The sequence below is a fragment of the Mauremys mutica genome, chromosome 14, assembly GCF_020497125.1.
Source record: "Mauremys mutica isolate MM-2020 ecotype Southern chromosome 14, ASM2049712v1, whole genome shotgun sequence".
NCBI lineage: Eukaryota > Metazoa > Chordata > Testudines > Geoemydidae > Mauremys > Mauremys mutica.
In genome coordinates this window covers 11,907,776-11,935,706 of record NC_059085.1, presented here as the reverse complement: position 1 = coordinate 11,935,706, position 27,931 = coordinate 11,907,776, and the positions used below count along the sequence as shown (strand labels likewise).

At 51.1% G+C, this 27,931-nt stretch overlaps 1 protein-coding gene across 1 annotated transcript; it reads left to right on the top strand.

Annotated features, from left to right (window-relative positions):
* The first annotated feature begins 7,053 nt into the window (after nt 1-7,053).
* LOC123349660 (metallothionein A) lies at nt 7,054-8,967 on the top strand. Its single transcript, XM_044987879.1, has 3 exons — nt 7,054-7,201; nt 7,909-7,974; nt 8,733-8,967. The coding sequence occupies exons 1-3, from the start codon at nt 7,171-7,173 to the stop codon at nt 8,825-8,827; spliced, it is 192 nt and encodes a 63-aa protein (XP_044843814.1). The 5' UTR covers nt 7,054-7,170; the 3' UTR covers nt 8,828-8,967.
* Nucleotides 8,968-27,931: the final 18,964 nt, after the last annotated feature.

The following is a 27,931-nucleotide window of genomic DNA, read 5'->3' as shown; positions in this document are numbered from 1 at the left end:
GGGTCCTGAATATAACTATTAAACACTAACTGAATAATCCTGGGCAGGCCCAACGGTCGATATTCCTAACACATGTTTATCCTAACTAGTGTAAGCTACACCCATTGTGTTACACTAGCATCTCTGGGAGTTATGGTGATTTGTTCCTGGAAAAATGGAGTTTTCACCTCCAGGAGTTAAGATTCTTTCCCACCCTTTCTCTCCGTTCCCTTCTTGTCTGATGTCTGGCATTTAGGCGGAGCCCCTTGGACTTCTGATGGTAATTCAGACATAGCGAGTATACGGCTGGGTTTTCTCCGTTAGTCCTTCCCGTTATGGGGTGGCGCAATACTCTGACTTTGGGAGAAAGGGTCTGATTTCCTGTTAATCTCCATGACACTGTTTGGGAGTGATGTAATTCCTGGTACAGTGTGTCTTTTTTCACGTCCTCTGTGTTGTGAATTGCAATCACTGTTTGGGTAACTAACCAAACACTTGGATTGATTTTCTATCTCCAGTCCAAGCAGAACGAAGTGATGTTCATCAGCAAATATGCACTCAGTGAGCACTGCTGTAGACACTCATACTACCTGGCCTTGCTTAAAGCTACTGAATGTGACTGTTAAACACCTTTGCTATGATTACCCATGTGGTTATTTAATGATGTCACACTCACCTTGCTGTAACCCGCAAGCTCCTCATTCAGCTGCAGAAAGCTTTGTAGACAAGGTGTGACGAAGTAGAAACTCTCTGTAGTATTTTTATGCTTCTTATGTGTGCCTCAGTTTCCCTCTGTACTTTGCATTGTTACCCATTGCAGAAGTGTTAAATCTGCTCTTGGGGCAGGGCCGGAGAGATATGGTGTTGGGTCACTGGGGTTGAATGAATGGGTTATTAAAGGGCTGGCTGCAACCAACCCACATCAATGGAGGGTCCACACAGACAATGGAAGCCCCAAGGACTGAGCAACTGACACCTATCCACAGGAATCTCCGGCAGACAGAACATGTGAACTCAGCATGGGTCTGCAGGAGTTCAACAGTGGACGCTCACCTGGGACCAACACAGAGAGGCAGGGCCAGAAATGGATTCCACAGCATGTTGGCTGGCTGATTATGCTGGCTCGGGGAGCATGGACTATGTCTTAACCTAAGGACTTTCTAATGCTGCGTTCCAGTTACCTAATAAACCTTGCTCTGTTTTGAAAAAGCTGCTGGGTGTCACTGCCAATACTTAGAGCCCTGCAAATCTGTGGATATATGCTTCATATCCACGGGCCATGTTTGCGGATCGGATCCAGATACAAATTTTATATCCATGCAGGGCTCTACCAATACTTGCCGAGGTGCATTGGTCCCTGAAGACAGTAAAAGTCTCTGTTGGGCTCACTGGACAGAACTCATGGTGTGAAACAGGAGAGCGAGAGCCCAGAGGCTCAGCCTCAAAGGCATTGAGACCACACAGCCTACCCTTAAGGAAGAGTGAGACCCCGTAGGGGGCTGGCACACAGAAGGGGTTCCTCTAAAGGATTATGTAAAAGCTGGGGCATGGTACAGATCCTTTGGATGCATGACAAAGGGTGAATCATATTTCCAGGTACAAGTGTATTTTGTGTACCAGTTCTCCTCTTGCTCAGCACAGGTATTTGCAAAAAGAAATTGTGGGGTATATTAATTACAACTTCCAAACGAGGCCACGTGAGACAAGTGAACTGGCTGTGGCCCTGATCCAGCGAAGCACTGAGGCGCATGCTGAACACGCACATTGTTGGTGTGGCCTAGGTGACAGGAGCTCTGGACTAAAAGTCAGGAGAAGCAGGCGCTATTCCTAGCTCTGCCACTAACCTGCTGTATGTCCTTGGATAAGTCACTTCAGTCCTCTGGGCCTGTTTTCCCTCCCACCCTTTCTCTGTCTTGTCTCTAACACACTAGGATTGTCTCTTCTATGTGGGTGTACAGTGCCTTGCACAACGGGGTCCTGATCTCAGCTGGGAGTTCTTGATACTACTGTAATATGAATTATAAACTCTTAAAATCAATGGGGTTAGTCTTGTTCTCAAAGTCTCAGGTGCTTCAGTGTTTTTCTGGGTAGGGGTCCGTAACAAGTGATTCACACATGCTCTCAAAGAGTCAAATAGCATCTTCCTCTATGAGTGTTTGAGGAGTAGGGTGCTACTCAATGCGGGTAAAGATAGCACAGTCCAGTCTTTATTGATCTCAGAGGAATAAAAGCCCATTTACAAAGGGCTGAATGTGACTCAGAACTCTACCCCCAATCCTCCCCTTCCTGCCCTGTGCACACTCTTACACTCTGTTCCTGGCGAAAGTGTGTGATTCATTTCTCTGTAGGAAAATTGTGTATCTGTGGATGTGGAGACAGTCTTGGAATGACAGATTGTGAGGAAATGAGTGTTGATCACTGCCCAATGTTTCTGAACGCAGCGAAAGTCCTGAATGATGCAAACAGAGTAAACATAAACACCCCGGCTGCTGGCATGTGAAAGATCTACTGGTTTGCTCATAACCTTGTATAGCTATTTTCGCAATTTATGAGAACTGGGGTAAACGGGTGACAGAAAACTTGTGGATTCGCTTCTGACTTAATGGCTGATCGGCTTCAACCAGTTGGATCTGTGGCCAAAGAAGAATCTGTCGTTTTGCACCCTTTTGCTCACATTGCCACAGGGAAGGGGGAGGGCACTTGAATGCACACTCGCACGCCTGGTAGCCATATTTCACCACCAGTGAGGCAACACTGGAAGGTGTAGTGCAAACAGGACCCTGGTGTTTTCACCACCCTGCCACGTAACCCTGCTGGAGCCAGGGGCAGCTCCAGGCCCCAGCACGCCAATCGTGTGCTTGGGGCAGCATGCTGCGGGGGGCGCTCTGCCGGTCGCCGGGAGGGCGGCAGGCAGGGCTCTGGTGAACCTCCCGCAGGCGTGCCTGCGGATGCTCCACCGAAGCCGAGGGACCGGCGACTGGCAGAGCGCCCCCCTGCGGAGTGCTGCCGTGCTTGGGGCACCGAAATTGCTAGAGTCGCCCCTGGCTGGAGCGGGAGATGACATGATGGTGAAAACCCCCAATCCCTGCTGCCACTAGCACTTTCCCATTGCTACCAGCATGTGGCATACAGAATTCTACCAGTGTGTGGCCACTCCATGCTCCGCCTGGCACACCCAGCATGCGGGGGGCAGGGTTCAGGTCAGGGTGACACAGGCCCACAGAGCATAGTCTGGGGGAGAGTCTGAGCTGTGTTACAGCCCACAGGCAGGATAGGTGAAGCGATCACAGACGGGCCCATTTCCTAGGGCAGACACAGCTTTGGCCAGCATGAAATCAGGGGGGCTGGAACGGTTTGTATAGTGGGGGTGCTGAGAGCCACTGAATACATTGTAAACCCTGTATTGATGGAAACCACTTCAATCACCCCACCCCTATTCCCAGCACCTGTGTGAACCCGAGAGCTGGCCCTCTAGTACCATGGTCCCGATGAGGGAAATAAAATAACCATCACACTAAGGACAAGTGTTGCACTCAGCACCTTGGGATCTAAGCTGGAATTGCACCATGCACCGCACTCGGGGAGGGAGAAGAGGGGGCGAGGGTTGCACTCAGCACCCTTGGGTCTATGTGGGAATAGCACCGTGCAATGCACTGCGGAGGGCTTTGCACTCCGTGGCAAGGTCTGTGCAGGGGATAGCACCGTGCAATGCACTGCGGAGGGCTTTGCACTCCGTGGCAGGGTCTGTGCGGGGGATAGCACCGTGCAATGCACTGCGGAGGGCTTTGCACTCCGTGACAGGGTGTGCGCGGGAGATAGCACCGTGCAATGCACTGCAGAGGGCTTTGCACTCCGTGGCAGGGTCTGTGCGGGGGATAGCACCGTGCAAAGCACTGCGGAGGGCTTGGCACTCCGTGACAGGGTCTGTGCGGGGGATAGCACCGTGCAATGCACTGCAGAGGGCTTTGCACTGCGTGCCAGGGTCTGTGTGGGGGATAGCACTGGGCAATACACTGCGGAGGGCTTTGCACTCCGTGCCAGGGTCTGTGCGGGGGATAGCACCGTGCAATGCACTGCGGAGGGCTTTGCGCTCCGTGCCAGGGTCTGTGTGGGGGATAGCACCGTGCAATACGCTGGGTCGCAGGCGTTTCCACACAGTGCCCGGGTCTGTGTGGGGCCCCAGGGATCCTGGCCCAGCTCCAGAGGGTAGCTCTGGAGTTCTTCTGGCCAGGACTGCACTGGGTATCTAAAGGGTCCTGAGTCTTCTCCTGGAGGAGGGAGGACAGGGCCTTGTCTGCCTCTGCAGCCAGGTCCATGTCTTCCGCCTCCAGACCCTGCAGAGACTCTTTACGGTGCCCTCCGAGGGCGCCGATACAACTGGCAGCTCCTTCTTCTCCACCCGAGGGGTCTTCCGCGAGACCTCTCCGAGCTGCCGGTCATCTACCAGGACCCCCTCCAGACATGGAAGCTGTTCTTGGCGACCAGGTCCTTTGTGGCCACCGAGAGGGCGGACCTCCTCGCAGAGCCCCTGCTCATAACCCCAGCCTAGGTGTGCAGATGGCGGAGTCCCCCTCGGTGCGCCGGAGGCTGGTCCTGGCAGAAACCTTAAGAATCGGAGACCTCCTGGACTATGACGGAGGGACTGGATGGATCCCCGAATGCTCGGTTGGCACATGGGGCTCTCCACCCTCCTGACCCCCCTGCGCGTGCTCCAGGAGGTGGGGGCAGCTTGGTCGCCCACCTCTCGGGTTTTCCTTGAGCGGGTGCAGCGAGAGGCTGTTCCCTGCCCACCCCTCACCCCACGCCCTCTAGGCCTTTTCATCGGGCCCCTATCCCGCGAGCCCTCCCGGCCCCCTCCCTTCCACAATCCAAGCTGGCTGCGTGCCCTGCAGCCGGTTCACTTCTGATCCGCACCGAGGAAACAACTCTACACACTTGTGCTCCACACGTTCCACTTCCTCACCCGCGTGTCCTGCCCTGATACCAAATAGCGGGACTATCTATCTATCTATCACCTGTGGAGGGTGAGGAACCCCGGTGGGCAGCCTCTCTTCCACCACGGCCTGCCAGGGATATCGGTTGGCGGCTCCTCCATGGAGCCGTGAGCACGGGCGTGTACCTGGTGTGGTTCACCCCCATCCCCAACACCTGCCCCTTTTGCAGCATGAGGGAGAACCTGGCGCACACGTATCTCGAATGCGCCGGGTTGCAGCCCCTATTCCGGCTCCTCCAGAACCTCCTTGTTAGCCAAAAGGGCTCGTTTCCCCCTGGAGCTTACCTAATTACACCAAGGAGGCACGGAGACAGGAAGACGAGTACCACACCCTTTATTGATCGGTCAGCTGAGCGGGTGCTCCTCTTGGCTAGTGCCAGAGAAAGAGACACACCTTTCATGGCCAAGCGGCCTACCTTTATAGCCGGTAACAAACAACTTAGCCTACGTTTGTCTACGTCATTTGGTTGACCTATAGACCCTGTACATGTATCTATTAGGGGATAATTGGATATGCAGGATACATATATCATTTTGTGGGGGCTACAAGATACATACAGCTGTTGAGGATACATTTGTCATTCTGAAGGGGAAACAAGATACACCCGTCGACCCTTTGTGCTATATACTTTGGAAACATTCATGGGAACACAGCTGCATATACTGGGGAGCCAACATATACTTGGGGAGCCAAATAAAACTGATAAGCAAAATAGCTGACATAGGTAAATACACGGCCTTCAGTCTAATGAGTTCTGTAAGCTTTCCAACACGGTTTGGGCAAGCATAGCATAACTTTGGTTCACTCAGGCCTAATACAAAAAGGCTTCATTAGCACTATGATTTTCCAACATCCTGTTCAGGTTCTGGCTGCACTTTCCCCCACACACCTGTTTATCTTCTCACACCCTGTCCGTGGCCCCATGAAGTCACGAGACCCCATCAACCTCCTGGCCCTGGCCAAAGTGGCCGTCTTCAACACCAGCAGGAGGATGCTAGACAAGGGGATGCCCTGCGAGTGTGGGGCCTGTTTCCACTCCTCCCTGGTCTCACACATCAGGCCGAGTGCCTCTGGGCGGCGTCTGCTGGCTCTAGGGTGACCAGATGTCCCGATTTTATAGGGACAGTCCTGATTTTTGGGTCTTTTTCTTCTATAGGCTCCTATTACCCCCCACCCCATCCTGATTTTTCCCACTTGCTGTCTGGTCACCCTGGCTGGCTCCCTAGGCAGCTCTGAGGAGCAGTGGCCCCTGTCTGGGGTTCGCTGCTCAGTGTCCCCCTCTGGATCCCTAGTTTTGAACCTGTGACCTTCACTCCCGACCCTGTTATTCATTAGTTGTCCCCCCCATTCACGTGGTTCCCGAGGGGCAGTGGTCCCTCCGGCAAGGCTGGCGGAGGGGCCTTTAGATTTCCAAGAAGGCGGGATCAGTGCGGGGATAGCACCAGGCAGTGCAGTGCGTGCGTAGGGGGATGGTTGCAGTTTGCACACGGCGCCCTTGTGTGTGCCGGGCTTGCACCGCGCAATGCCCTCGGGAGGACTTTGCACGCGGCGCGGGGTCTCTGCGGGGCACCCCCAGCACGGCCGGGGTCTGAGCGGGGCACTCCTAGCACTGCGCAATGCACTCGGCGCGGGGTCTGTGCGGGGGCACCCCCCCCCAGCATTGCGCAATGGCCTCGGGAGGGCCGGGTTTGCACGCGGCGCGGGGTCTGTGCGGGGGCACCCCCCCCAGCATTGCGCAATGCACTCGGGACGGCCGGGTTTGCACGCGGCGCGGGGTCTGTGCGGAGCACCCCCAGCATTGTGCAATGCACTCGGGAGGTCTTTGCACGCGGCGCGGGGTCTGTGCAGGGGCACCTTTGCACGCGGTCTGTGCGGGGCACCCCCAGCATTACGCAATGCACTCGGGAGGGCTTTGCACGCGGCGCGGGGTCTGTGCGGAGCACTCCCAGCATTGCCCAATGCACTCGGGACGGCCGGGTTTGCACGCGGCTCTGTGCGGTGATAGGACCCGCCGGCAGCGCCCAGCTTTGTTTACTGTTTCGGGGGCCGTGTGCAGGGCTGGCGGGGGCGGGGGTTTTGCGCTCGCTCTCACGCCTCCGCCGGGATAAATAGGAGGCAGCGGCAGCCCCGCTCCAAACTTCGCCGCCCCTGTGATCCTCCCTGTGACTGAGCAGCTGCTGCAGCAACCGAGTGAGCGATGGATCCCCAGGACTGTCCTTGTGCTACCGGTGAGTGACGCCTCCCTGCTGCAGAGACGCACCGACCCTGCGCTGGGGGGTTCTCACGGGGCTCGGCCACCCTCCTTGGCTGGAGTCAGCGGGGGAAGATCTGGGCATCCGGGAGGGCCGCTGGCTTTTCCCCCGGGGCTGCTGTGAAATCAGCATGACTAGATCCTGCAAACCAAGCTCCCTGGTTTAAATGTCCCTGGGCTGGCTTGTAAATATCCTTTTCCAGCGGTGGGAATCCGCTTTTAGGCAACTTTCAAATGTACTTTCATTGCGTGGGGGAAAAGATTCTGCCGTGAATTTTGTAACATCCAGGTAACTGAAAAATTCAAACCAAGGGCTAACCTGGAGGTAATTTATACTTAGCAGAGCAGTGGGAAGCAACTGACTGAGGTGAAGCCTGTTGATCAGTGGTAACGAATTATTTTTTTGTCAAGGTCCAAATTTCTTGGTCAAGGTGCAGACTCAGGAGAAAAGAATACAATAATGGTAACAATAAGTTAATAAAAAGACTTTGTGGTCTGTTAAAAAACGCCTAGAGGTCCAAATTTCTCCCATGGTCTGTCTATTGACGTTCCCTGTTGTTGTTTTTTGGTTTTGGGGTTTTTTTTCATGCTGGTGATAAAATTCTCCTCTTGCCTGCTGATTGTCCTCTTGCTTTTAGTCCAGTTGTGATGCTCATTTCCCCTCCATCTTTCTTTGTCCACAAGGTGGCTCCTGTACCTGTGCTGGCTCCTGCAAATGCAAAAACTGCAGCTGCACCTCTTGCCAAAAGAGTGAGTATTTTCCCCCGCTTTAAAAAATGTTTTGTCCACAAAGGAGTTGCCTGCCTTGCTGAGACTGAGATGAATGAGGGTTTTGTCACTGGCTTCCATGGCAGCAGAATGGAAGCTGGAATAGAGAAGCTAGAATTTCTGGCCCTGATTTTAGCAAAAAAATTACGCGTCTGCTCAACTTTTAGTCCGTGGGAGTTAGGGCTGTGCTTTATGGGCCTGCTTGCAAAGCCCATCAAAGGGAACGTGAGTCTTACCTTTCATTTCAGTGGGATCTTGGATCAGGCTGCAAGTGATTTGCTGAATGGGGATGGATTTAAGCATATGCTTTAAGATAAGCAGGTGCTTTGCTGGAACAGGACATCTGTTAAACTGTATACTTATTTTCAAAGTCTGGGCCTGAAAGGTGGAATCGGTGTCCTTTCCATAATATAATTTGTAAAAACACCAACCAGTTGTTTGTTTTTCATACACTGCCTGTTCTTAACAAAACTGAGTCAGATAAAGGATTCTGACCTATATTAAGGTGGGAAATGACCCAGGATTGTCCAATCTTGACTTTTATGTGAAGTCTTTGAGGAATACGTATTAACAGTACAACTGAGATATTTTAATATTTAATAAGGTCCAGTTCACAGCATGGTTTTGCACCTTGTCTCATCCACGTTGAACTTCCTAAAATTCTTATGGGGGAGGGTTGTTTGGTTTTTGTTTTTCGTCTGGCATCTCCAATAATTTTGTCTTGATTTTTATTTTGTCAGGCTGTTGCTCCTGTTGCCCAGCTGGATGCAATAATTGTGCCAAGGGCTGTGTCTGCAAAGAGCCAGCATCCAAGAAATGCAGCTGTTGTCCCTAAAGTGGCTCTTTTCTGTTCTGTAAATATTCTGTATGAAAGGGGAAACGAATTTTGTTTGTAATATAGCAGAGACTATTTTGTACCTTTCACAGACATGTCGAGTTGAGGTTGAATGAAAATAAAGGCCATGATTTGAGAAATGTAATGCCTGATTTATTCAGCATGTTCATTCAATTCCGTGATTTCCAGCAGTTCAGAGTTGAGTTCTTGCACAGGGTGTTAGCAGCAGATCTCATGGGAGCATTAACAAGATCCTGCAGACTAAAGCTTCCTGCACTGGCTTGGCTTTTCCCAGGCAGAGCTTCAGACAAAAGGAGAAATATTTTCAAACACAATATTTCTGTAGTGTTGGCTCTGAGAGTTGGTTTTGCCTCTTGGTAGCAAGGGGAAGCAGCCTAGTAATCCCTGTTTCTAGAACACAGGGCCTAGTTCTGCAAGATGCTGACCCTCAATCCATTGTGCCAAATTCAGATGCAAGTCCGGGGCTGAGAATTTAAGTATGGGAGGAGTGGAGTCCAAGCTGCCATAACATCCCTTCGTCCTGATGTCTTAACACAGGGGTGGGTGAACTTTTTGGCCCGAGAGCCACATCTGGGTGGGGAAACTGCATGGAGAGCCATGAATGTAGAGCTGGGGTTGGGGTGTGGGAGGGGGTGCAGGGTACAGGAGGGGGCTCAGGGCAGGGGGCGTGGGGGTCCCCCGGCAGGGGATTGGGGTGCAGGAGGTGTGCAGGCTCTGGCACAGCACCACTTACCTAGAGCATCTCCGGGGTGACAGTGGCACGCAGCAGGGCTAAGGCAGGCTCCCTGCCTGCCTTAGCCCTGTGCCGCTCCCAGAAGCGGCTGGTACCATGCCCCTGCAGCCCCTGGGGTGGGGGAGGAGAGGGGTAAAGGACTCTGTGCACTGCCCTCACCTGCAGGTACCTCCCCCGAAGTTCCCATGGTTCCCTGTTCCTGGTCAATGGGAGCGGCGGGGGACGGTGCCTGCAGGTGAGGGCAGCACATGGAACCCTCTGCCCTCTCCCTCCTTCCACAGGGGCTGCAGGGACATGGTGCCGGTCACTTCTGGGACTGGCACGGGACCCGTGGCACCACGGGGGTGGCAATCCCGCGGGGCACATCCAAAGCCCTGACGGGCCGGATCCGGGCCGTAGTTTGCCCACCCCTGTCTTAACACACACATTGCATCAACTTGGGGCCTGTCTATACTGCTACTTCCAAATGCATTTATAACCAGCTAGTGACAGGGCTGGCTGACAACCTGGCGGGGTCTTGTCCCCCAGCTTGAGAACCCTTGCTTTACCGTCTAGATAGGATCCCCAACTCTGCAGGGGTAACTGATCTGGCTAGTCTTCCAGCTCGATGCCCTAGGCCAGGGTGTCCCAGACTAGGTTGCTTTGGCGTTGCTCTGTATGCATGTCCTGTAGGCACTCTATTCACACGGGGCCCTGTGGGCAAGCTGCCCAGAATACAACAATACAAATACAACCAGCCGCAATGGTAGACATGGATGTACGAAGGTTAAGGGAAAATAGCTGACTTAGCTACTAATTAAAAACCAGGGGCTTGTTAGAGACTAAACCTTCCTCTGTGTTGGAAAGAGCAGGGGCTCTCTGGCCTCTCAATCATCGTATCAGGCCTTGTTGGCTTCCTGGTCGCTTGTCTGGGGCTTGCAGCCTCACGGGGGTTGCATGGGCACCCGTTTGTCTGCAGTGGGGCTCTTCTGAAAGAGAATGACACGGAAAGTAGTTACCCTAGCCAGAGGAAAAGCCATTCCTGGGGCTGGTTTTTTACCGACAGGTGGGAGAAATGACTATGAGAACGAGAGGGGAGCTAGCTCAGAACGAGTGACCATGTGCAACTGCAAGGAATTGGAAGAGGGAGCGGGGCAGCACAAGGATATGAGAATTCAGGATGGCAAACTGGGGAACTAAGAAATCTAGTGAGGAGGATGCACTGGGAGGAAGGATTAAAATCTACCGCTTTAGAAAATGGCCAGCTAAAGCGTGTGCAGTGCTCAGGTGCTCCAGTAATGGGGGCCATAAAAGTACCTACGATAAATAGAGTTTGAGCTGTGATGCGGCAGCAAAGAAGGCCCATGCCATTTTGGACTCCACATGTGGAGGGAAGCCGGGGCCTCCTTGCCCCCTCCAGGTCACTAGGAGTCCCTTGGAAAGTCACATTGTTTATTGTTGCTTTTGCACTCCATTCTAAACTGCGAGATTTTAATACGTCCTCCCATTGCACCTGACCAGAATCCATGTCCTAATTCTTGCTGCTCAGCAATTCCATAGCCTGGCTGGCCAAGCAAAGTGAGGTCTAACACTCAACTCTTCGGCATTTCTAGTCTATTTATCCTCACAACATCCGGGGGGGGGGGGGGGCTGTGCTATTATCCCCCCTGTACAGATGGGAAACTGAGGCCCAGAGAGGGACTAAATGACGAAGAACCTGTCTACACTAAAAAAATGAAGTCAACCTAAGTTAGGTGGATGTACAGCCACTACTGTAATTACTGCAGTGGTTCATGTCCACACTATGATCCCGCCCCCTGTTGGTGGTACATGTCCTCCCCAGGAGCACTTCCACCAACTTAACTGTGTGGGGCATTGTGGGACACTGGAGCCCCCAGCCCAGGGATGTGTGGGTCAGGCTGTCAGCCCTGGGGTGGCCAGGCTCCATCTGTGAGCCCCGTGCGGGGCTGACAGCTAACAGGCGATGTACGTAACTCAGTGTCAACACAGGCACTGTGTCACCCTAACTACATTGACCTAAGCACTACGCCTCTCGTGGAGAGGGAGTTATTAGGTCGGTGTAGTGGGTGACTGACATCAGCGGGAATAACATTGTAGTGTGGACGCTGACAGAGTTAGGTTGACACAAGCTGCCTTACAGTTTAGACCAAGCCTAAGGATATCTGTGGCAGAGCAGAAAACTAAACCTGGATCTCCCAAGTGGCACCCTTAATCACTGCACCATCCTTCCTCTCAAAGGCTAGCTTCTGGCTAACATGCTGCCCATTATCAGCCCTCAGGCTCGTTCAAGATTACAGCCTCCGAGGGGCTCCCTCCGGGTGAGTATGCTAGATATGAGCTGGCAGGGCAGTAAGGCACGAATGCAATACTGGGCGACCTGGCACCGGACATGGAGATGACAGCTCCCTACCTCACAGAATTAAGGCAACGGCATGTGGAATATTGTGTTCAGGCCAGAGCCTCTCGTTACTGGAAGGATATTAAAGAATTGGAGGGAGCTCTGAGAAGAGAAACAAAAATGATCAGGAGGCTGGAGGGGGTCTGGTTTCTGAGGAAAGACTGGAAATGTGGTTCAATACATAGAACGGGGCTAAGGGATGGCTAAAGTGGGGTGGGTGGGCATGAGGAAATGCTGCTGCTATCTGAAGGGTGTAAACCCCAAGGAAGGAAAGGGATTACTGGGCGCAGTAAACAGGGAGCATCCAGAGGGTGATAGGAGGAAATTAAGAAGGGAAATGTTCAGACTGAATATCAGTCAGTGGGATGCTCAGCGCCCTGGAATTAGCTTAAGGTGTTGCAGGACTGGGTACCCCAAAATGGCAACACCCACTATCCAGGCACTTTTAAAAAATGTTTTATATTTGATCTGTCATTCCTGGCTTTTCCTTCATCATCCCAGCCAACCACGAGTAGGGTTACCACCTTTGAAATGCAAAAATCCAGCAGTCCCGTCACCCCCACAAAACAAGCCCCATGCAACCCCAACCACAAGGCCACTCCGCAATCTCCCTCCCCCTTCAACAGCCACTTATCGTATCTAGAGAGCTAACTCACATAGATAAGACTGATGACATCATTTTCTTAAACTGCAGAAGTGGGAGCACTGCCACATGGTTAGTGGGACACAGAAACTTTTAACACTGGGTATCCCAGTGTATTGTGATAATAATGCAAATCTTTAGACCCATGTAAAAAAAATCCAGCAGATTAAATTATTTTTCTGCCAACTGGCAATGCCATAAAAAACTGGCCAGACCAGTCAAATACTGGCCCTGCCAGGTGGTAACCCTAATCACGGGGGACTCAGTAACACAACCGTAAGGGTCTGGTTTCCTGTTCATCTGTCAGAATGCTGACAAAGGGTGTAATTGGCTGGAGCAATTTATTTCCAGGTAATACAAGATGCTCATTTTAATCCAGAAAGACCATTAATTGGGATGGCTCCCAAGGAGATCATTTTCCCCCAATGTCTGTGGATTTTAGAAGCTTTGTGGCCACCTTTTCTGAAGCTTAGTGCTGTTCTTACTGGGACCCAGCTGTTGTAAGGCTCGTGACAGGAAATTGACCTCTTTGGGAGATCTTACTCTGTTAGGCCTAGTCTACACTAAGGCGGGGGTTCGAACTAAGGTACGCGACTTCAGCTACGCGAATAGTACCTTAGTTCGGGCTACTCACCCGTCCAGACGCCGTGGGATCAAAGTCCGCGGCTCCCCCGTCGACTCCGCCACTGCCACTCGCTCCGGTGGAGTTCCGGAGTCGACGGGAGCGCGTCCGGAGTTCGAACTATCGTGTCTAGATTAGACGCGATAGTTCGAACTCCGAGAAGTCGAACGCCGCCCGTCGACCCGGCAGGTAAGTGTTAGACCTACCCTTAAATGTATGTATTATTGTGAGCCAGGGACTGGATGTAATTCCATGGGGGAGGGTGACCACAGCTCCTGCAGGAGCAAAGAATGGGGTGCAATTAGGCAAATTCACTGAGGGTGTAACACCTCCAGAGAGGTGTCCCCACTGGAAACACTCAAATATAGTAGTTCAAATTGGATTTTCCAGAGACAAATAGAGAAAGAAAGGACTTTTGGATGAAAAGCCTGACTTAAAACTGATGCAGGGCCCTCTTTGCATTCAGTGTTGTAGCCCTGCCGGTCCCAGGATATTAGAGAGACAAGGTGTGTGAGGTATTATCTTTTATTATCTGTGAGGTATTATCTTTTACTATCTGTCAGTGAGATACACAAGCTTTTGAGCTTACACAGAGCTCTTCTTCAGGTCAGGGAAAGGAACTCAAAGTGTCACTGCTGAATATAAGATTTGAATGGGTTGGTTAGCATAAGTAAACACCTATTGAATGGTGCCTTGAAATATATGTTAACTGCTTGTGCTAAGCCATCTGTTCAAACCTTGTACTGAGCAGTAACCCTTTGAGTTAGTTTTCCAGACCCGAAGAAGAGCTCTGTGTAAGCCTGAAAGCTTGTCTCTCTCACTGTCAGAAGTTGGGCCAATAAAAGATACCACCTTATCCACCTTTTCAGGGCCTTCTCTCTCATCTAGCCCCCAGCAGGATCTTCTGTCAAAGGGAGCCCCAACCCTTCCTAGGCCCCCTCAGACTGATGGGTGACTTCTGGTGAGTGTGAGGCGCACAGCCGCTACCCAGACTAGTTGCTAGGCAACCCAGCAAACTCAGCTGGGCCCAGTGAGCCTTTTACAAATGGTTGTGCTTCCTGATTGGGCCGGGGAGCCAGCAGCCTGGTACTTGAGCCCAGCAGTGGCAGCAGTACAGTGATGGCTCATTGTATATCACACCCCTATAGCTGTACTTGCCCTGCTCCAGCTCTTTGCTCCTGCATGCGTCAGTGTAGTCACTGTCTTCCTAGCTCTGACGCTTTGCTTGGTTCTTTGACTCTGGCTTTACTGGGGGATCAGTACCTGGATCTACACTTGCTATTGCTCTGAACTGCTGCTGCAACCACTAGGCAAGGTCCTGCTCCACCCAGGAGGTAGGCTGCCTATGGTCCAGGAGCTTGTAGCAAGTTGGTAGCATGTGTATAGGACCTTTTAGTGTTTTTTATAGTTTCCTTGTAGTACTTTCAAATTAATCTCTCTGCTTAGAAAGAGCTGTGTGGTAATGTAGAACTGCTATAAATTAGAGCTGCTCATCTTCGGAGACTTCAAAATGCAGACACCAGGCTGCCTAGGGTAGGCAGGGAACTGTACAGCCTGGAAAAATCCTGCTCAGGAGAGAGTGAGCGATGGGCCTCCACCCCAGAGGTGAGAGCTGAGGAGCTGGGACCCTAGGAGGGCACAGAGGAGGAATACAGGCGCAGTTGCTCTGAAAGGTGACAAGGCTCCCTTAGGGGAATAGAGCTGGAGGAAACCCCTGAGACTTGGCTGTGTTGATAAAGGATTTGTTGCTACAGTGCAATATTTCTTTACCCTTATCTAGCACTAGGCCTCTTCAGAGTGCTTTAAATGCATGCCCTTAATTGTAATCACTATGTGGGCAGTGGAGTAAACACAGGGCTACAGTCTGGCCTCATCTCTACCCAGGTGATCCCATTGAAGTCTGTCTGATCATCTGCATCCAACTGCTTCTGCTGTACAAACACTGGGGGATGTAGTGGGGTTGCACGGATCTAACAGAAGCCAGATTTTGTTTCTAAAGGGCTTGCTTAAAATAGACTTGATACTTCTGCATGTGATCGGCTCCTGCTTGAAGCTACTGCATCTGGTGACTCTCTCTGCATATGAGGTGTCTACATTGGCATGTCCTGCTGTAGCAGATTTCCACTCATCTGCCACAGAGACCTGTCATAATCGAGCATCTTTCTAAGGGCTGTGCCAGGCTAGATCATCCCCTCACTTCCCAGAGCAGAGGGAGTTTCCCCATTCCACCCCTCCTGAACAACTTCTGGCTGCCTCCCAACCTGCTGTACCACGGGGATAAAGGAATTTCCTCAGTGGTTCTCCCATGCTCTGGGGTTTTCTTTGCATTTCCTTGCAGGCTCTCTTTGCCCCAGCAACAGACCTGTTAGTGGGGGCCCCTGAGGCTGAACAGGGAAAACTGACAATGGGGTGGTGGCTCAGGGAGAGCAGGCCTTCGTCTCACCTAGGCTGAGACCCTTCATGCTGCCTGTGGTGGGGGGAGGGGAGCCTAAAAGTAGGAAAGGGGAGGAGGTGGATGAAGCTGCAGTTGACAGCTGATATCAATGAATGACTTGTAACCTCCAAGGCCTGCAGGCACCACTGTGATCACCTAGTCTGACCTAGTGTGTGAACTGCCTCCCAATAATTCCCTTTGAACCAGGGCCTATTTCACCCCAAAAACTCCCATCTTGATTTTTAGAAAGCTGTCAGTGATGGTGAATCCACCCTGACCCTGGGGAACATTGTAACAGTGCAGGTTAACCCCCATGGGACAAACACTGCCTTATTTCCAGTCTGAATGTGTCTCCCTTCAATATCCAGCCATTGGCTCATGTTAGCACAGAGGAGGCTACTATCCCGCTGGTAGAGCTGCTGCCATCAGCATCCTTAAAACACCCGCCGGGGATAAGCGAAGCCCTGCTGTCAGCACGACGCTGGGGTCACTGCATTGCTCAGGGGGGCAGATTTTGCACCAGTTGTTCTGATGTAAGTGGACGGTGCAGCTCCCAGAGGGAGGCAAAGGAGGCAGCGGGGGCAGCCAGGCGGGTTCCTAGTTCCCAGCAGGGGCAGTGCCCCGCTAGCCCCGGGGGACATGGGGAAGGGTCGTATCCCCGCCCCCCCCCAGGGCCGGCTCCAGGCACCAGCTTATCAAGCAGGTGCTAGGGGCAGCAACTCCGGAGGGGGGGGGTCACTCGGAGCGAAAGAGCTCCTGCTGAATTGCACAGATCGCGATCAAGGCTTTTGGGGGGGGGGGGGGGCTGCTTGGGGCGGCAAAACCCCTGGAGCCGGCCCTGGCTCCCCCTGCAACCCGGCCTGGGGAGTCCAGCGCCGCGTGCAGCCCGGCGCCTCTGCCCGCACGCGCGCGGCCCGGGAACACCCGAGTCCCGCTGGCGGCCGAGCCCGGGCTTTGCGCACCGACCCACACACCCTGCCGGGGCTCAGGCCGCAGCTTGGGCCTCGGGGCAGGTCGGGCAGGGAGGGAGCGATCGCTGCAGGAGGCGCCTCCTTCCGTGCCCTGGGTGGGACGGGCTGAGCCTGAAAGGAGGGGCACTGCCTGGGGGTGCAGGGGGGTCCGCGTGCCCCGAGAGGGAGGCGCGGGAGTGTGCAATGCGCCGGGGGTGCGCACAGCGCCCTGTGCGGACACAGCACCGTGCAATGTATTGGGGGGAGGGCGTTGCACACAGCACCGTGCAATGTATGGGGGGGGAGGGCGTTGCACACAGCACCGTGCAATGCACGGGGGGTGCATACAGCGCCCTGGTCGGTCTGTGCGGACACAGCACCGTGCAGTGCAGGGGGGGGGGGGGGAAAGCGTTGCACACAGCACCGTGCAATGCACGGGGGGTGCACACAGCGCCCTGGTCGGTCTGTGCGGACACAGCACCGTCGTGCAATGCACGCGGTGGAGGAGTTTGCAGACAGCGTCCCCCCTTGGTGTTTCGAGGACCGTGTGCAGGGCTCGCGGAGGTTTTGCGCTCGCCCTCACCCCTCCGCTGGGATAAATAGGAGGCAGCGGCAGCTCCTGAGCCAAACTCTCCTCTGATCCCTGAGTCTCCCTCTGACTGAGCAGCTTGAAGGAGCCAAGCTAGCGATGGATCCCCAGGACTGTCCTTGTGCTACCGGTGAGTTACTCCTTCCTGCTGCTGGGCTGCACAGACCCTGCTCCAAGATGCCATGGGGGGTTCTTAGACTGGTCAGGGAGGCCAGGGCTCAATCTGTGCCAGGACTAAGCCCCAGCACCTCTAGGCTTGGCAGTTCGTAGCCCTGGCACCTGTGGTCTTGCTGCATCAGTTATGGATGTAAAAAAATTGCTTGAGCCCTTGCACCTGTTGCATTACAACTTAAACACCGGGCAGGGCCTCTGTTTTCCCCCTCACTGGGAAACTGCCACCGGAATTGCATGCAATCAGCATGGGCAGGGGAAAGAATCTCTAGATCTTGGAGTGACTCTGGATTTTCCTTCTGGGCTATGAAATAGATCCTGGAAACCAGACTCCCAGACTTAAATGTCACCTGGTCTAACCTTGGCAAGGTGGGCTCTATTTAAATACCCAATAAGTGGGCCAAGTATGTTTTTAAAATACCCTTTTTTTCACAGAGTGAGAAGATTCTTCAGGTAACTTTTTTTCCTCTTTTTCGAAAAGATCCAGGTAACAAGAAAAAACAATGAAAATTGAGTCGGGGGTAGGATGGAGCTTTGGAACTTTGTATAACCTGAAAATGATTGTTGATAAAATTCTCCGTTTGGTGTCTGACCCAGTGTTCTAGTTGAACAATGTCGATGAGTTCTCCTTTCTCTGTCCCCCCAGGTGGCTCATGTGGCTGTACTGGCAGTTGCAAATGCAAAAATTGTAAGTGTGGATCTTGCAAAAAAAGTGAGTAGATTTTTTTTAACTCTTATTATGTGGGTTAGATTGAAGTAGTTTGACACTTTCATAACATGTAAGCTGCAATTTCTTTGGAAATAGTATTGCTGAGGCATTGGGGACCCAGTGAGATGTAATCAGGTTGTTTCCAGTGTGTTGTGGGAGTAGCAAGAGTGGTGAAGAGGAGCCCTAAGTTTCAGGGCCACATTCTGCTCTGTTACTCCAGTTTAAAAGCAGAGGAACTACTCTGAAGTCAATAGATACTCTGATTATAGGACCCGGCAAAGCACTTAAGCATGTGCTTACTGAATTGAGTCCTTGCAAAGGAATCGCTGAGAGCAGAATTAGACCTTTATAGGACTTGATTCTCAAAGGCCCTTGGAACCTACATTAAGATGTTCTTTTAAATGCCAAGTGGGTTAATCTTTTAGTATAGAACAGGTTGAAGTATGCCATGTACAGTATTCTTTCCTCTACTAGATACAGATCACAAGCGGGGGGCGGGGGGAACCACCACAATCAAGACGTCTTTCATACATCGCATTTCCTGAGATTCTAGAGCAGTGGTCCCCAACCTTTTTTGTCTGGCGGGCGCCAGACGACGAGCCACGGAGGACCGTGGTGGCGGATGAGCATCCGCCGAAATGCCGCCGACAAGCGGCAACATCAGTAGGCGGCGTCGCCGCCGACAAGCAGCGTCATCCAGAAGCACCGGCATTTCGGTGGCGACGCCTCTGGATGACGCTGCTTGTTGGCGGGATTTCGGCGGATGCTCGTCCACCGGCCAGTACGTGGGCGCACCTAGATGCCCCGGCGGGCGCCAGCACTGTGTTGGGAACCCCTATTCTAGAGAACGCAACATCTTTGTTGCTGTCAATAAGCTCTCTTTTATTTTTATTTTGTTTAGGCTGCTGCTCCTGTTGCCCAGCTGGATGCAATAATTGTGCCAAAGGCTGTGTCTGCAAAGAGCCAGCATCCAAGAAATGCAGCTGCTGTCACTGAAATGGACATCTTCTGTGCTCCTGTGATTATTTGTATCTAAAAAAGTGGTGTTCCTACAGTGGTGATTGTTGTCCAGCTATGAGTGTGAGGAATGAAAAGAAAGGCTTTACTTGAGAAATAGAATGCCTGGTGTATTCATACGTTAGTCACTGAGTTCAGTTTGCAGAACTAATAACTGTACAGGGTTAGGGATTATTCTCACTAACTTCTGCTTAGGGTTATAGCTGCCCATCTATCATGGGCATTAATGAGAGCCTTGGGACTAAAGCATGCATGACATAGTGTCTGCTCATGTAAGGCCTCCTCTTCGGTCAAGCGCTGTAACTCTTACATTGGGAAGTGTCGTGTGATTTATTTATCTATTTATTTATTTTTGGACAATTTCCCTCCCCTCTTCAGATGGAGCAGAAGCACCTGCAGTTTGTGACCTCAAAGGGAACTGCAGACTATCAGGCACGTACAACTTACACCAGCCTCACAAAAATTCTACTCAGCTAAGGTGAGGGATCCATATTAAGGATGGGTGACTTGTTCTTGTGCCTGGATTAGTAACAATTTTGTAAAGTGTGCCTTAGTCTGACGTGTGTCTGGTCTTCCCTTAGCTGTGCTTCACAACAAAATACAGCCAGTGTTTCAGACAAAACAGCAATTTGCAAAAGATGACTTAACCTATCGCCCCGATCCTGCAAAGGGGATTCCCTGCAAAGAGCTCTGGGCAGGATTGGGGCCTATAGCTATGTGTGTGTAGCTCCTGGATGGTCAAGAGCTTTACCAGGTTTCTCCTTAGCTTCTTTGAATCACTCACCATTGTGGATATTTCTTTTTGTTTGCCTTGGAAGGTGAGGCAACATTCTTGAGCATTAGAACATGTGGCTGTCGGTCAGAGGTGGTGCTAGCCCATTGGTGGCCCTAAGCAGGAATATTTTGGCCCCCTCACAACCGATGGGGGGGCCCCCTTGAGTTGTTTGGGGCCCTAAGCAATTGCTTAGTCTACTTATGCCTATCACTGGCTCTCAGTAGCTAACGCATCTTCTGTATTGTGTACAGGGCTTTCCGCATTCAGAATAGACAATGCATATTGTGTGAATATTAAGGGAAAGTGCACAGGGGGGTCCTGACTTTTAATTGGAGTTATTAGGTGCAACCAGAATACCAATGACAGTTCAAATGATTCATCTCGCCTCAAAATGAAGACCTGATTAAGAGCTGATAAACAGACTTGGATGGGTATGAGTCGCCCCAAACGGGGATTAATCCTCTGACTATCAGGGAAGTAACTCCTGGGTGGGAAAGGACCGGCAGGCCCTACATGCTTGTTCATAAGGTAACAATCTTAAGTTAAGTATCAGAGGGGTAGCCGTGTTAGTCTGGATCTGTAAAAGCAACAAAGAATCCTGTGGCACCTTATAGACTAACAGACGTTTTGCAGCATGAGCTTTCGTGGGTGAATACCCACTTCTTCAGATGCAAGTGAAGAAGTGGGTATCTGAAGAAGTGGGTATTCACCCACGAAAGCTCATGCTGCAAAACGTCTGTTAGTCTATAAGGTGCCACAGGATTCTTTGTTAATCTTAAGTTAAAGTTTTGAGGTCTTGATCCTGCACCCAGGCACATGTTTTAACCCCCTCCTCCCTGCATAAGTCTGCCGGATTTGGGGCCTCACATCTGACCTGTGAACCTCTTCATTCCTAATGTGAAGTCTGTCATGCTTAAAGCTGCCTATTTGTCATAGGAAGCCATGGCTTTGTCTCCACAAGTATAATCTTAATTTCCTTTTTTTCAGAAAAGGAAAATCCTGCCACGGTATTTTAATTACACGTTTCCATTAGAAGGACATTTGAATAGCTGCCCTTAACAGTTTAAATGTATTTAAAGAGACCCGCCAGTGTTTTATGACATTGGTTGCTATGCCTCGTGTTGATAAAATGTGGTGAGTCTTTACATTTGATGGTTTCATAAATTTGTCTAAGAATATTTTCATACCAAGGGGTAGTTTTCTATGGCTTAAACAACACAAACCGAAATAAAGCTGGGTTTTGTCACACAAATCCTGGTTGTGACAACCTGTCTCTTTAGTCATAAGTACACCTAACTAGCTGTAAGATGCAGCTTGATAAACTTATGAAGGGGATATATGAAGAGATTGCCTGAAATGGCCAGGGACTGGACTCCATGAACTAGGAAGTCCTTTCTAGTCCTTTGTTCCTCAATGATCTAGGCACAGCATCTTTGCAAGGGGTGTATTAGACCTCTGTTTTGCTGTGCCCACTACTCTTGTTCTCCACTCAGTAACAAAACGACCACTGACAATGGCCGGTAGCCTTCAGGCTAGGCTAGGCTTTGCTTGCACCGATTTATAGAACTTTAAATCGCATTCATGATTTTTACCCACTGCTGTAAGCTGACTCTGAGGGCACATTTGTGTCCATTTTACCTATTCACTTCCATATCGCTGCAGCCCCTGCTGCTCTTAGTAATCAAAAGAACTGCTGCTTGGAGTATTGTACCCTGTTAATTTGGAGTGGCTTTTGTTCAGCAACCAATCGGTACAATTTCCAGTGTTAAGTGAAGCGTAAATATGTTTCCTGATGGGCATGGCGACGCACTTAGTGCCTAAGAGCAGCTTCTTGATTGCACGTGCTCAGTCAGCACAGCTTCAAGGGAGGAAAAAATCTCAGTAGGAATAAGCCAAAGATGTCTCTGTAGCCATTCCTGGAGTCATGTCCAGGAAGGATTTGCAGCTGTTTTTAGGAGGGGAAGGATGGGCTTGTGTTTTAAGCACAGGACAGGTAGTCAAGAGACTTGGATTTGACCACTGATGAGCTTTGCAACCTCAGGCAAATCCTTTAATTAATTTGCCTGAATCTCACATTTGGAAAACAGGGCTAATGATGTATGTTGGAGGCTTAAATAATTAACGTTGGAGATCCTTGGATGGAGGGTGTGAGAGAAATGCAAATCGCTGTTACACTAAGTGGTGGCTGTTCCTCCCATAATAGCCGCTGCATCCGTTGTGCTGTCTTGTTTGTTTCCTCTGCCTTCATGGTTTGGTTCCTGTTTTTTGTAAGAGCTGGTGAATGTACCGCATAGAATCTCCAGCAGCAATAGAAAAGTGCTGGCTTTCTGTCCCTCCACAGCTCTACCGTAAATAGCTTCTGCGACCCAAGAGCGCGAGTCGCTGGCCTTGAACCCTTTTAAAAATCCGCTCGGAACAGAACATCCAGTGTTGGAGCAGTTCAGTAAATGCGGGTTGGGAAACAATGAGCTGAGGGAGAAATAATAGGTGACGAAGCTCATTCCATTCCCGGCATGTGCAGGGGGCTTGGCTTTCCAATGGGTGTCTTTGGCCCCTGCAGGAAGGAAACATAAGGAGAGGGGAGAGTGGTTTAATAGGGATATTCCAGAAGGATTAATTCACTCCCTTGCAAAGCACTTAAGGACAGGCTTAACGTTGAGTATGCGAGTGGTACACGTGGCTTCAATAGGGCTTAGAGTTAAACGCATGCTTGAGGCCAAGTCTGTACTACAAAGCTTTGTTGAACTAGCTCTGCCACTTAAGGGTGTGAAAACTCACCCCCCCCCCCGAAGCTCTGTGGTTCACAACCTTCTTGTGCTCAGGGCCTATCTGTAAATGTTGAAGGAGTAATAGAGGTGGGGGAGAAATGGCCTGTTGTGACCCAGTACATGGGGGTTGGGGGGGTCAGGTCCTGTGCCGAGGGGGGGCTTAGTGCCCACCCTACACCAGGGCCGGCTTTAGGAAGTGCGGGGCCCAATTCGAACAGTTTTGACGGGGCCCCGGCAGGGAAGACGAAAAAAACCCCAAAAACACGTAAAAAAAACACGTGAGGCTTGTGCTCCGAGTCTTCGGCGGCACTTCGGCAGCGGGTCCTTCACTTGCTCCAGATCTTCGGCGGCACTGAAGGACCCGCCGCTGAAGTGCCGCTGAAGACCTGAAGCGCCGCCAGGTGAGTAAAAATTAAAAAAGGTGCCTCTAGCCAGGGAAGAGATTCTCACTGGGTGTGGGGCCCTCTTAGGCGCGGGGCCCGATTCGGGGGAATTGGTGGAATTGGTCTAAAGCCGGCCCTGCCCTACACTCACCCCCTAGGGGTACCTCCTTCAGTTACAGTCCCCTGGGGCTGGCTGGGCTCAGCTTGGCTTCCTGCTGGGGGGCCAGCTGGGTCAAATTTGTGAGTGGTGTTGCGACTTGATGCATGGGGTTGCAGCGCCACTCACTCAAATTTGACCTGTTTGTCCCTCTCCCATCAGTGTGGCGACCGGGCCAAATTTGAGCGGCGCTGCGATCCCAGAGGTTATTATGCTCAGAGCTGGCAGCTGAGTCCAGCCAGCCCTGAGGACCTGCCATGTGACGCTTTGAAACCTTGTGGGGGCCCAATTTGGGGAAAATGTTGAGAGAGGCTGTCTTAGCTGATGTAGCTGTGCCAGCCCCAACCCCCAGGGCAGACGCAGCTTAGGGAAGGGGGCTTCGGTCAGCTGTGCTAATGTGGCTCAGGGAGGTGGTGTCAATATACACGAAGAACAACTCCTCCTCCTCCTCTCGACATACACTGCGACTACATTAGGTGGCTCTGCTGATCTAGCCATACCGCTAAAGCTAGGGCCCTACCAAATTCACGGTCCATTTCGGTCAATTTCCCACTCAAAGGATTTTAAAAATTGTCAATTTAATGATTTCAGCCATTTAAATCTGAAATTTCATGGTGTTGTAAGTGTAGGTGTCCTAATCCAAAAAGAAGCTTGTGTGTGTGTGTGGGGGGGGGAATAGGGGAGTGGATTGTGGTACTGCTACACTTCTGCCTTCAGAGCTGGGCAGCTGGAGAGCGGTGGCTGCTGACCGGGAGCCCAGCTCTGAAGGCAGAGCCGCCGCCAGCAGCAGCGCAGAAGTAAGGATGGCATGGGATGGTATTGCCACTCTTACATCTGGGCTGCTGCCTGCAGAGCTGGGCCCTCAGTCAGCAGCCACCTCTCTCCAGCCGCCCAGCTCTGAAGGCAGCAGCGCAGAAGTAAGCGTGTCATGGTATGGTATTGCCACCCTTACTTCTGTGCTTCTGGTGGGGCACTGCCTTTGGAGCTGGGCACCTGACCAACAGCCGCTGCTCTCCGGCTGCCCAGCTCTACAGGCAGCAGCGCAGAAGTAAAGGTGGCAATACCATGACCTCTCCCCGCCCCCCCCCCGCAACTCTCTTTTGGGTCAGGACCCCCAATTTGAGAAATGTTGATCTCCCCCATGAAATCTGTATAGTATAGGGAAAAAGCACAGAAGACCAGATTTCATGGTCCATGATGCATTTTTCATGGCCGTGAATTTGGTAGGACCACAGTGCTTTGCTGGTCCAGACCTTAAATTGTTAACGGGGAGGCTTTAATTGCAGTTTTTCTCTAAATTACTCTGTAAGATGTCTACTGTCTCTCAAGGACTCCTGCTCAAATTTACTCAGTTTACAAGTTGTGTATCTCTCTGAAGTGCCACACAGCCTCCCTTAACCAACCGAAATGTATGTGTCTTCTGCACATTTTGCTACCTCTCTGATCACTCTCCCAGATTATAATGAATATATTAAGCAACACCAGTCCTGGGTACAGAGCCCTGGAGCAGCCTGCTGTTGATCTTTTGCCAGGATGAAAACTGAGCATTTCATTTATTCCTGCTCTTTGTTTTCTGTCTCTTAGCCAGTTTCTGATCCATGACAGAACTTTGCCTCAGCCGAGGACTAGTTAGTTTCCTTGGTAGCCTCTTCTTGGAGCCTTTTTGAAAATTCAAAGAAATTTTATATCGACCTGTTCTCCTTTAGCCACTATTTTGTTGACAGGCTTAAAGAACTCTTATAGATTAGTGAAGCATGATTTTCTTTGGCAAAGTCTGTCATTTCATGTTCATGCAGAACAGGGTGTCTCAAACTCTTGGTGCTGAGGGCCAAATTCTGTCTTAAATTATTCTCAGGGACTGGGATATACATGTAAGACTCTATATTCCCTTTAGCCCACAGCATTTTCCGCTGCTGTCAGTGGGAGGTATGCAGAGAGATCAACCATGAGGGCTGGATATTTACTTTGCTTTTTCAGTGAAAGCCAAGATTCTGATCAATCTGAATATGTCCTGTGGAGTCACATCAGGTGGGCAGGATCTGGCCCGGGGTGGCATATTTGACACCCCGATCTAGAAATCTGATAACTCTGGTTGAAATGAGAAATAAAATTAATGTAGAGAGGACAGAAGTAATGCTCACTGGGGTCTGTGAGTCTCAGGATCACCTCTAGTGCCTTTTCAAAGATAGCAACACCACTGGCTGCTGTCCAGTCCTCCAGCACAGAAGTGGATTTTAATGAGAGATTGCGTATCTTTAGTTAGCCGATCAACCAGTTCATTCTCAAGTCCCTTCAGGACTGCTGGGTGTATACATCCTGGTGACTTGGGGATTGATCTAGTTCTTATTGAAGTCAATGGCAAAGCTCAGCTTGACTTCAGTGACACAGCATGATTGGTCCCTTGTCTGCTCGTTAATTTGTGAATGTGTCTGGCGCCTTCTTTCTTGACGCCGGGCTCTCTGACCGTGCACCCGAAAAGAGCAGGGTGAGTGAAGTGGTTGAGCTGCTGACAAAAATAGAGCCACAAAGGGGGAGAGGAAAAGAGACTGCGGAGGGAGGACAGCAGGGCCCTTCTGTTGTTTTTAACTCTTTAGTGAGCTTGCTGCCTCTCTCGCAGCATCTCTGCCACTAGCAAGGGAAACGTCAGGCAAAAGTGACTGTAAGTCTTTGCTGCCACCTGGCTGTCCTTCCCTTCATCTCAACACTGCCAGCATTCCCCTGCTGAGGCCCATGTTAGACTCTCCCTTCCCAGAGCCAGCCTGGCCACCCACCAGGAGTAAACCTGCTTGCTGGGAACTGCATGGGAATGTGGCCTTGTGGCATAAGGGGACTAAAAAGTTAGGGGACTTGTGTAGTGGTGGCAGGACCTTCATCAGAGCCACAGCTTTGATCCAGTTAAGGAACATCTAAACCAGGGCCCCGGTGGCAGAAAATCTGACCACAAGGAGGTTGTATTGGAGGAAAGCAGCAGCAATCCACTCTCCATCCAGGGTCCCGCAGGACCGGCTGGAGAGGGACATGGCTAGGATGGGAACACGGGAATTGGATCAGACCCAAAGTCCGTCTATGGAAGGATGGGGAGAATGCACGTACTCAGCTCATCCCTAGTGCAGATTTAACCCGCAGGGCGGCTAGGAGCTCTTCTCCTGAGGAACCCCCAAGCAAGGGCAAAGATAGTAATGCTGCCTGCTGTTCCTAGGGTGATTCCCGCCTAGGGACTGGGCCAGGCAACTGCTTGTGCCAGCAGATCTGAATTCAGCTCTAGATCTCAGCATGTGTTTTGAGCATGGGTCAGCATCTTCCACGCTGTCTAGCCAGGTTACAACCAGATCCAACCACGACCAGACGTGTACCGTGACTATCAATGTTTAACTGAGGGCACCTGAGTAGAGCTCACACTGGAGAGGTGGGAACTGGAACCGTCTGTGGCTACAATAGCCCATTCCTGCCATAGGAACTAGAACAAGATTCTCAAAGCCCAGAGCAGTTCATGTGAAATTTTCTAGCAGCCCAACTCACTGGGTAGGTAGGTCTACACTGCAATAAAAACCCCACAACGTGGCCTGGGTCAACTGACTCGGGCTTGTGAGACTGGGCTGTGGGGCTATAAAACCGCAGTGTAGACGTTCGGGTTTGGGGTGGAACTGTGAGGGGTCTTGGAGCGTGGGCCCCTGGCTGGGAGGAGTTGCAGGTCCCATGATCCTGGCCTGAGCTGGGTTTTAGATACTATCTGTTTGGTAACTGACTCACAGGTCCGAGGTAAGGGCTTTTTGGATTTGGTTAAACTGCTCCTTCCCAACCTGATGCCTAAGAGAAAGGCAGAAAACCTGCCTGCCTCGTAGAACCCTAAGAGAACTAGGAACACAGCGATCTGGGGATGTTGTGGAGGCCTTCTTAAAGGGCTTGGTTTGGTTTAGTTGGTTGGATTTTGGCCTCCCATTCTTGGATCCTAGGTACCTTTCTATGACAAAGCCTTCCCAAGCCACTGAGCCCAGCAGGAGTAAAGAGAAACTCTCCCTCTGCTCCCTTTTATACATCCCTTTCCACCCACCCTGTCCACCAAAAGAACATCCCTCCTCTAGTGTATATCTCTATTGCAGAATATATGGTACATCTAGTAGCCATGCAGGTGATGTCTTTCCACAATCAGCTTTCCATGAGAATGACTTAGAGACCTAATGTAGGGGTCAGATTGTGAGAGTCTTTTAGTTGACTTCAGTGTGTTTGGATTAGGCCCGAAGAATGAGTCAAGAAAGAACACAAGTAAAGTCTCTGTGAGAGAACACACAGTGGGCCTGGCTCTGCTGTCAATTACATCTGTTTGATATTATGAGTTATGTCAAGTTAGTAGAATATACGTCAGGGTAAAAGTGGGATAAGTGGGATTAGAATCAGTCCATAGATATGAGTGGGCACTGAATGCAAAAAGCCTGCCTCTGCCGACAGCAGACTCCTTTGAGATTTAACAGTGCAGTACACAGAAATCAAAACAACAGCTGACTGCATACATGTGGCACTGCAGAATTATGTTATTACTTTTATAGTGATAAATACTTGGGAGGCATTAAGATACCATGATAATGGAGTCAGATACACTGGTAAGAGGCCTTGCAATACATTGCCCCACCTAGAGAGTTAAGATTGCAGAAGCAACCTTGGTTTGGCATTTCTAAGTTTATCCATTTAAATTTAATGTCATTTGGCCATAATCTGGGGATTTTTCAACAAGATATC